This window comes from Gadus morhua, chromosome 8 (genome assembly GCF_902167405.1).
Source record: "Gadus morhua chromosome 8, gadMor3.0, whole genome shotgun sequence".
Classification (NCBI taxonomy): domain Eukaryota; kingdom Metazoa; phylum Chordata; class Actinopteri; order Gadiformes; family Gadidae; genus Gadus; species Gadus morhua.
In genome coordinates, this window is record NC_044055.1 from 22,322,300 (window position 1) to 22,332,299 (window position 10,000).

At 41.8% G+C, this 10,000-nt stretch overlaps 3 protein-coding genes across 4 annotated transcripts in view; 1 reads left to right on the plus strand and 2 right to left on the minus strand.

The window, feature by feature from the left end:
- The window catches only part of LOC115549672 (leucine-rich repeat-containing protein 52-like), a 7,295-nt gene extending 6,584 nt beyond the window's left edge, over positions 1-711 (minus strand). Inside the window, exon 1 of the mRNA XM_030364997.1 lies at positions 1-711. This exon is cut by the window's left edge and continues 452 nt beyond it. Coding sequence (XP_030220857.1) covers positions 1-197 — 197 coding nt within the window. The 5' untranslated portion in view covers positions 198-711.
- Positions 712-3,316: 2,605 nt separating this feature from the next.
- On the plus strand, positions 3,317-7,936 carry mgst3a (microsomal glutathione S-transferase 3a). 2 transcript variants are annotated; one of them, XM_030364118.1, is made up of 6 exons: positions 3,317-3,572; positions 4,547-4,669; positions 5,086-5,159; positions 6,002-6,059; positions 6,449-6,521; positions 7,461-7,936. In XM_030364118.1, exons 2-6 carry the CDS (start codon positions 4,553-4,555, stop codon positions 7,589-7,591), a joined length of 453 nt encoding a protein of 150 aa, XP_030219978.1. In that variant the 5' UTR covers positions 3,317-3,572; positions 4,547-4,552; the 3' UTR covers positions 7,592-7,936. The 2 variants fall into 2 exon arrangements, with proteins under 2 accessions (XP_030219978.1, XP_030219979.1); XM_030364119.1 differs by having other exon boundaries at positions 3,450-3,572; positions 4,510-4,669.
- A 347-nt stretch (positions 7,937-8,283) lies between these two features.
- LOC115549104 (pectinesterase inhibitor 10-like) overlaps positions 8,284-10,000 on the minus strand; it is a 6,179-nt gene continuing 4,462 nt past the window's right edge. Inside the window, exon 4 of the mRNA XM_030364115.1 lies at positions 8,284-9,947. Coding sequence (XP_030219975.1) covers positions 9,903-9,947 — 45 coding nt within the window. The 3' untranslated portion in view covers positions 8,284-9,902. The remainder of the gene's footprint in view (positions 9,948-10,000) is intronic.

Consider the following 10,000-nt stretch of genomic DNA (forward strand, 5'->3'; position numbering starts at 1 on the left):
TGCCGCGTGGTCAGCGGCAGGTCGGCGGGGAAGCGGGTCAGGTGCTGCCCGGCGCACTGGACCACCCGCTGGTCGTCGCACACACAGCGGTCCGGACAGCCGGAGGACATGGCCGGGGACGGGCTCGCCCCCATCACGAGGATCACCACTATCACAAGCCGCAAGGAGTGTGCGCTGGGCGGCGGGGCGAGGCGCATGACGCCGCGGAGGGCTGCATCCACTCCGAACTCACATCCTTCATGGGTCCCCGCCGAGTTCCCGCTCACACAGTCGATAATGAGCCGGCGGGTTCAGCCAATAACAACGTCCGTCCTTGTTTTTAGTTGTCGTTAGTTTGGACACTTTGAGCCCGAGACATCAGCTCACTTCATTCAATCGTCTGTCATCTCGCGCCGTCGGGTTCTCTCCGGTGAGTTTGAAGTCCGTGCCTGTGCGTCTCGAGGTCAGCGGCTCCGACACGTTCCAGCTCGCCTTACTGGTTCATTTGATGTTCCGCCCGACCCGCCCCGTGGTGGTCGGAACGAGATGTGCAGCGATCACTATTTTCTGTCCTACTCCAGCGCGCGTGTCTTCCCCTCTCCGAAACTCCAGAATGGGAGGGGGAGAGGGAGGGGAGGAGGCGGGGAGGGGTCCGGGGGGCGTATGTGTGCACTGAGCGAGAGTAGAGAGTAGACTCTGGACGGACTGAGACGATATATGGAGAAAAGCACACCCATCTTCCCACATCACTTCACCAAAGTGCGACGCCATGTAGAAGCAGCGAGGCCCCCAACTCAGTGTAACCAAGAACCACGTGACCACGACACACACCTGACCTAGTTCAGCACGCGCATCGAGGGTGCCTCCAGTCATTGCGCTTGATGCCAGTGAGGTGGACCATTTCGTGTGTGTGTGTGTGTGTGTGTGTGTGTGTGTGTGTGTGTGTGTGTGTGTGTGTGTGTGTGTGTGTGTGTGTGTGTGTGTGTGTGTGTGTGTGTGTGTGTGTGTGTGTGTGTGTGTGTTTGCGCGCGTCCACGTGTGTGTATTGTGTTTGCGTTCACATTCGTGCATGTGTGCACGTGTAGTATACTGACACACCTGGCGCTCTGCTTGAATGTTTTACCGCGGATCACATAGAAGTAGGCGTACAGACCCTCCCACGCCGGCCACCAGCGGCGCCCCGGGCTCTATCTCAGTCGGTCCTCCATCTCACTCGGCCCTCCTCCTACTACTGCATGAGTTCTGGGCCGAGTCTATTACTGGTCCCTGTGTGGGCGTTCGAGTGCTGATTCATAGCAGCAGGCCAGATGTGGTGCTGGCCGGGACTATGTTGAGCAAGACCACCCCAACCAAATCCTAGGGACCAGAACATATTAGAAATTCTGTTATCTGACAACAAAATAATACCATCTCTAAAATAAGTAAGTACATTTATATGTATGATTTAATGAGGCTACCCCCATCTATTAGATCACAGAAAAACTATTCCGTGTTATGGCGCTATCAAATGGCCATCCAGTGGCCCTGCGTCTCCAAGAGCCAATGAGCTGTGCACAGTTTCAGTTCACATCGATTTAATGGTAAACAAAAATACCAAGTTTTAGGAAGGAGGGGGGATGTTATCCCTCTAAATTACGAGCTACAGCAACGTCACATTTTTAGTACTATCGTTGTGTAACTGTTATGCATGCAAGGAAGAGGATTAGGGCCACATGTGTGAGTTCTGAGTCAGAATAAAAAGCGTTATAAGCGTTATCCTTATAAGCGTTATAATAAGATGTTGTATATGATATATGTGTCGTGTATCAAACACTAATACAGTTCTAACTGTTTAAGCAGACAACTGGAAGCGCACACGCAGACTGGGTGACTCAACGTTGTATTATTTATTGTAACGCTGTAACTAACAACAGCGCTTATCCAGGGCCGAGTAGAGTACCAAGAGGGCCCCCTGGTGGCGATTCAGCATATACTTTTCAGGAACAACCAATAGAGGACCTCCACCTTATGAAGTACCAATCACATTAGTCTGCTATACAAAATGCTGTACTATATTTTATACTATATGTTAATATGCTATGCTATTACACAATATTTTATGCTACATGTTAATATGTTGCAGGCTACTATATATAAGGTCATACTATATGTTTATATGTTATACTATATGCTATACTATATTTTAATATATTGCACTATGTGTTTATGTTACACTATATGTTATACCATATGTTAATATTTTACACTATATGTAATACATATGTTATATGTTATACTGCTATATGTTAATACGCTATGCTATATGTTAATATGTTTTACTACATGTTATGCTACATGTTATACTATATTTTAATTTGTTATACAATATGTTATGCTACAGGTTATACTATATGTTAATATGTTATACTATATGTTATAGTTATTCTATATGTTAATATGTTGTTCGATATGTTATACTACACGTTATACTAAATGTTAATATGTTATAGTATATGTTATTCCCCAGCTGTGCCTCATCCGTCTCTCGGACCCCGCTGCCCAGACAGATCTCAACACGTCCACACAGCGGGTGGTTTGGCCTACCTGACTCACTAGGCCCTAGTGAGTCAAAGGTAGGCCAAACCACCTGGCAGGGGATTAAAGTTTGAAAGAGGTTAGGCCTTATCGGTAAACACAAAAGGTGTGGAGGCGAGAGGCAAAGGGGTGCGGAGGGCTGCAGACGGCAGTTGATCTTGACAGATCGGTTCAGTCATAGTGTTTTGAATAAAATGTCATTTAGTTTTTGTCATATTTTAGACATCCGAGTTGTTTGAGCTTTAGTCTAATTCTAGTCGACTAAATATCATAATATTTTAGTTGGCTAAAATCGAACTGGTTAAATTGTAATACAATATTTAAAATTGTCTCTAGAATTTCCAAAATCATTTACTTCTTAAGGAAACATCTATTAACCCGGTATTATGGAACGGTATTAAGGCTTGAATGTGCAATAACAGGCCTAACTGTCGATCTTAAAATCAAATACAAATAAAAACAAGTCTCATATAAAATAAACAAGAATATGGCCTTTCTTTTTCATTGCAGAAAACAAAAGAACACCAATTCATAATTCTTGTCAAACAGATTGCTTATTCTAGGTTTCTTAGGAACAGTCAGCCTCCTATATCAACTTTATCAATCATCAAAACAAAGGGTGCGCGGCGGGCTGGAGAGCCAGGCTCACCTGCCAGGCCGTCCTGACGTCTTTCTCTCAGTGCCAGTTTAATCTTTATGGGGCCCTTAAGTCGCAACCTTCAATTCTATTCGAATGGTTGATGATTAACTCCCTATTTGATTATTTTGCCATGTCTGTTGTTGGTCATTTCATTGTTATATGTCGCGGTGGCGGACAATCAAACGATATCAAACGTCGTACAATTTATTTCCATTCAAATGATCCTTGAGGACGGATGCGCCCGCGCATGCGCTGTAGTGCCCACGCAGTCAGGAAATCCGAGCGCCTCACGAATAGTGAATAGTTCCGCTCCGGTTCTCTTCTCGTCCTTACCTGCTCACGGCCCGTCACCTCCGCATCATCAGCTTTAACACTAAAGGTAAACTTGTGCGTTTTATGCATCCTATCGTGTGTTTTCTTTTGTTATTTTCAATGTTTCACTGCGTCCCTAATGTGAATAAATAAATAAATAGGCCTGCTCTAAACCTTGGTGTGTTTCTGTGAGAACTACCGAACTTTTGAATCATTATTCTGTGGGTACCACTAGCCTAGATGACTAGAGCTCCTGGGGATATTGTGTGTTGTTTTGTGAATCGTGTGTTATTTAAATAGCTAACATTCGTCGTGCGTAGGCTATAGCCTATATTGCACAATTATTTACAAATATGTCAAAGTGAAACTTCCTTTTTATTAGGGCATCTTGTGTTAAGTGAACTTTCTAAAGATATCGCTGACTACTGTATATACCATACTGTTTAAATATTGTCTATATCTATTCAAACTCAATCAAATTAGGTAGGCTACTGCCATGAGATTATAATCACACCTGAAGTCAATAGGTGGCAATTGTCCAACGGCATTAAATACAAATTAAAAATTGATCCAGAATAAGTAAAAACCTCATTTACTTTGTTTTGTGTGTGCGTCTATCTGTGATATAACCTCGGTCTAAATTAAAGTAAAGTTATACTTTTCACTGGACGTGATCATTTAGATCAGGGATAGGGGCATAATGTAGGCCTCCGACTGCGGTTGAGGAATCTGATTTCACTTGCTCTACTTTACATGGCATGTTCACTTCATCATAGTTATGTTTATTTGTGTGTATATTATATGCAAATTCTGAATGCATATTTATTTATTTACATATTCATAGGCTATATATGTTTGTATTTATTTATAAATATGTCTGTATGCATGTGTGTGTGTGTGTGTGTGTGTGTGTGTGTGTGTGTGTGTGTGTGTGTGTGTGTGTGTGTGTGTGTGTGTGTGTGTGTGTGTGTGTGTGTGTGTGTGTGTGTGTATCTATATATAAGTTATTTTCTCTATTTCTTGGGTGTGTTGTCTCTCCAGGTAATCATGGTGGTTCTCTCCAAGGAGTACGGCTATGTGGTGCTCACAGGCGTGGCCAGTATGGTGATGGTAGGACACCTGGCTATGAAAGTCGGACGGGCTCGCAAGAAGTACAACATCGATGTGAGTCCTGGGGATAAAGTGGTTACCTGTTGCTGCACATGTGCAGTAAAGACAGATTAAGAGCTATGAATAGCCTTACCTTTACTTATATATATATTTTAACTATATTTTCATGTTGTTTTACCCATTGTTTCTCGTTTTATTCTACACATTTCATTTACATGCACACATTTAATGAAATCCATTATTTTTATGTTTACTGGTTTTCAAAAATAATATCCTATTTTTTGGCCTATATTTCTCAGGTTTTATATAAATACAGTTTGAAAAAAGGTGCTATATAATTAAAGTGTATTTTTTCTGACTTTGGGTTTTGAGTGTGCCTTTGCTTGTGACCCTGTGTTTGAAACTGATCTGAGGACCGGTTTTAACTGCTAACGGCTTTTCTTCTTCTGATGTTTTTGTTATGAGAACAGTACCCGCAGATGTATAGCGATCACCCAGAACACGGGCATATCTTCAACTGCATCCAGCGGGCACACCAAAACACGTAAGAAAACCTCACCCCGCCCTATGCCTGGACCAGAAAAGCGAACCAGCTCAGCCACATTCATCAGCATTAAAACAAAGGCATACATTAGACTGCCTCTTGAAGAAGTTTACTCTTGGTGTGACCTCTTGTGAACTCCTGGAAAGCTCACTACATAAAGTAGTAAGAGATTGTTCAAGCATGATCCATTTTCCAAGTCTGTTGCCCTAAATAGACCATAGAGCCAAGATGCAATGTTCAGTCCTTTATTTGCCTGCTCCTACAGGATACCTAAACAACCAACCTGGCGTCCTGTAACATGGTGGACCCTCATGCTACACTCAGTTACTCTGTGTTGCTTTGTCCCATTGTCATCTGTTGATCACACATTATATGTGACAAGTTACTGTATATGTGTCACATGATAATGTGGCCCCTCCAATTATGGGGCCTCTTCTGTGCTACTCTCTTCAATCACTGTGTTTGTGGGCTCACGTAGAAAACACATACAACCACCCAAGTCCTTCCTTAATTCTTCATTTTAATTTTCCCTCCTCATTCTACACATACAACAATCTGTCAAAACACATGACAAGGATGCGGCTATTAGTTAACCTCCGATCATTACCTATTAACGTATAAAAAGGTGCAACCCCCTGATTCCTATTGGGTAACCGTTATTCAAAGAAAAGCCATTCGACCACCGCCTGCACCCTTTCTAGGTTGTTTGGCGGGCTGTGATGCCCGGGTGAGATGGACCCCAGGTTATGAGAACAGAACGATGAAACCATATCTTAACTGTTTAGTGGTCAATCTATTCTTCTGCACCCTACCTGAATGTATATGTTGCCTACTCCCTGCAGACTGGAGATGTATCCCAACTTCCTCTTCTGTCTGACCATAGGAGGCTTGCATTGTCCGGTAAGTTCAAGTCTTTTATTTAATCTTTAACATTTCTTTCCGGCACTTTTTTATCAACAAGAGATCAAAGTCGTGTGTATGTATGTGTATGTGAGTGTGCATGCATGCGTGTGTGTGTGTGTGTGTGTGTGTGTGTGTGTGTGTTTTTGTGTGCATGGGTGTGTGTGTGTGTGCAAGAGTGTGTGTGTGTGTGTGTGTGTGTGTGTGTGTGTGTGTGTGTGTGTGTGTGTGTGTGTGTGTGTGTGTGTTTGCGCATGAGTGTTTGTGCGTGTGGGTGTGTGTGTGTTTTTGTGTGTGTGTGGGTGCGTGTGTGTGTGCATGCACGTGTGTGTGTGTGTGTGTGTGTGTGTGTGTGTGTGTGTGTCTGTGTGTGTGTGTTTTCACTCCAGCGCCTGGCTAGCGGTCTTGGGATGGTGTGGATCATTGGCCGAGAGGTGTACGCCTACGGCTACTCCACCGGAGGTACCGGGGGTTTGGTTGTCCTGGTCCTTTCGTTAGAATATATATAATGTCTCATTGATAAAGGCATGGCAAGGCAAGGCAACTTTATTTATATAGCACTTTTCATACACAAGGCAGACTCAAAGTGCTTCACATATAAACATTGTCATACAATAAAATAAAATGGATAAGTAAAAGAAAACATATGCAAGAAATGAGTAAAATAGAAAGTGCAATGTATTTAAGAGAAAATTAAATTGATAGTTAAAAAGGCTTTTTAGTAAGTAAAATTGAAAGTGCAATGTATTTAAGATCAGATCAACAGTCTCTCTGGAACCCAAGTCGGGACTACAACCCGACCTAAAGGAACTTGGTCCTTTCTCTGGAACTCCAATCCAGATTCTAGGACTCTAACCCAGACAGAACTTGGAAACGTCTCCCACGGAGCTCGGTCTCAGAATTCCACCCACACGCAAACTCAGGACTCTAACCTTTATACAAACAAACTCAGGACTCTAACCCTTACTCAGGACTCTAACCCTTATACAAACTCAGGACTCTAACCCTTACACAAATACAAACTCAGGACTCTAATCCTTATACAAATACAAACTCAGGACTCTGGGGTTAAAGACATGGGGTTACCTGTTAAAAGTTAGAAAAAAAACAAAAATGGGAAGCTATGTCGTTTTGGAAGAACATTTGGAACATTTTTTTAAAAAAGTTCATAAAAATGTACTTCTTAAACATGCACTATAATAATAATCATGATCATGATGATAATCACAATAATCATAATAATAATCTGAATTATCAGACCCTTTATCTGTAAAGAGAAAAAGTGTTTTAACATACACAACAAAAACTATTGCTACTTCAGTAATGGGAAGGAATCGTGGTATGTGTACCTGTGGACATCTGTCATTGTTGACCATCCTGGTGATGTGGCTTCCCCATTAGATCCTAAGAAGAGGATGTGGGGGGTCTTCGGGAACCTCGCCCTGCTGGGCATGATGATGAGCTCCATGCGCTTCGGCTGCCAGCTGCTGGGGTGGGGCCCGCGCGGCTTCGGCTGCAGGGGCTGCGAATGAGCACCAGTTACACCAGCAGTTACACCAGCAGTACCAACAGACCGCCATGTCTGCTCCCCCTACTCTACAGGTGGGAGGACTCCGTCTACAGTAGAAAATAAAAATATATAGAATATATATTCTATATATATGTTTTTTGAATGTAATTCCTTGAAGCAATGTTCACATTTATTTGGCTTGTTCAGGAGCAACATGCAGCATTGAGTCTAGCTTGATGAGTTTATGCGTATCATGTGGCCCTCTGTATGTCTGACGGTATAGCAACCGCTGTCTTATGGTAACAGAACACCTTGAAATGAGATGGAGTACAATCAATCATGATAATAAAAACAAACTCCAGATTAACTTGTCCTTCCTTCACTTATCCATCGCCTTTACTAATCAATAATAATACAAAAAGAATTAAACAAAAAATGTGGCTATGATTGGGACCAACCTGATAGCCGTACAGATAGGTAAAAACCTGACCAAATGGATTGATGTCGAATGCAGAGCGGAGCATGTCTGCTATGATGTGTGCTAAAGCGCGTGTTGGTTTGTCAGAGTTTGGATTGACCAGGCAGCCGTTGGTCCACCATTGTTCTCAGTGTGGCGAGGGTGTGGTTCTCTGGGTAGCTTTCCATTGTCTTCTTGTTTAAACACGTTGATTTCTAGATGGATGTTTTGAAAAAAAGGAAACATCGAGGCCAAAGGACGTTTGCAAAACAGGTTTCATTAACAGACTTAATAAAACAAACGCAAAGTACGAAGTCATTCATTTATCATCAAAAAAACCTTCTGTTAATGTTTAAACGTTTACAATCCGCTGCAAGGGAAACTTCCTTTTTAGCACTTGACTATTTTAGGCTTTAAATCTAACCTTTATTCAAAATATTCCAATGCATACAACAACAAAAATATATATATGTAAAACAATTATTATTGAAATAGTTACAATTATTATAGGCTGAAAATCTTTTCATCTTACATTACACTTGAAAAAATCCCTAGATGCTTCTAATTCTTTTAAACATAGAACATCTTGGTCTTTATCAGTATACTGCAGTACACTTTTATGGTATGAATAAAAATTAACCTACATATGAGTCAGCAGTATTAAGAATAAACCAGTTTTGTGTTTGTATTTCAAGACTACTTTTATCTGCCCACATAAACTATAAGTCATAAACAATAAGAAAGAATAAGAATAAGAAACACCTTCAGGATACATTGAATAGTGGAATATAACATAAATATTAATAGGGCCTATCCTGTTTCCATGAATTGAAAAGCATATTTACATTCCCCTGGTCAATTGGCCAATTGCAAGGCTTCTTAAACATCGTCCAACATCAATATTAAACGCAATGGATCCAGTTATGTATCTGGACTGGCTAACACCTGCTATGCCTCAGAATAATTTAAGTCCCTTGGTAACCACTAGTAAGTTTCAAATTACCAGTTTACCTCATTCAGTTGCACCACCAATACGCAGGTCTAGAGAAAACGTGTTTTAATTAAATTAACCATCAATTAAAGTAAAGGTGAACCCGTTTGAATTTGAACCATGAGATGAAAAAAAAGGAGTGAGCTTTGTAATCAATTAAGGACATTAATTACAAATTGGTGATCTAGTAAACTGCTCCTTTGAAACAAACTAGTAGTTACTAAACTGGACTTTAAACAGTCCCAGGTCTCTGTGTAACCAGGCCTGTTTCAAAAAAGCTGTTTGTTCAAGGAGCAGTAATCTTTGGTCAATTGGCTATAACATGTTAATACTCTTGAAGCGGTAGGCGACTAATATTTCCTGAACACTAATCCAATTACATTCTGTTAGTGGGACTAATTGTATCTTCTTTATCAACCGTATATTATATCTACCGACTTAGATATGCAGCAGAAATGTATCCATCCAAAGGAATGATGCAACACTCTGCATCTCCGCCAGGGGGTGCCGCCCGATCAATCAGGGCAGATTCAAGTTGGGGGCTATGTCGCACTCACCTCGATCTAGATCTTAGAAACCGAAAAGTCAACGGATATTTTTATTTCTAACGACTAAATTGCAATCTAAATCTCCATGAAATGTTTCGGTCAGGGTTTGTTTTTGTTTTTTAAGAAAAAAAGGCACAATACAATCTCCTCAAAGGAATGTCGAAGTGGTTGACTAGGACGGAAACTATTCCACGCGTTGGGCATCCCGTCCACTCAAGGGCTTTGCCCATGCTTTGCCAGGCTTTGCTATCTGGTACTTCCGTCCTTTAAGGAGAAGCGACGCATCGGATGCTTCGTCATACCGTCGTCGGGAGAAGTGACCAATAGGATGCTTGGGTTAATATGTGTAACTGGAGAGGGGTGCGTCCTCCATCAGGTCATCCTAGAGGAGAACACAGGGGGGCGCCGTAGGATTAGAAAATCAGAGAGGTCCTG

Excerpts from the sequence above, each read along its gene's own strand:
- mgst3a (XM_030364118.1), top strand. The coding sequence starts at position 4,553 with ATGGTGGTTCTCTCCAAGGAGTACGGCTATGTGGTGCTCACAGGCGTG. Across the intron at positions 5,160-6,001 it reads CAGCGGGCACACCAAAACAC|ACTGGAGATGTATCCCAACT; the intron begins GTAAGAAAACCT and ends TACTCCCTGCAG. Across the intron at positions 6,060-6,448 it reads TAGGAGGCTTGCATTGTCCG|CGCCTGGCTAGCGGTCTTGG; the intron begins GTAAGTTCAAGT and ends TTTTCACTCCAG.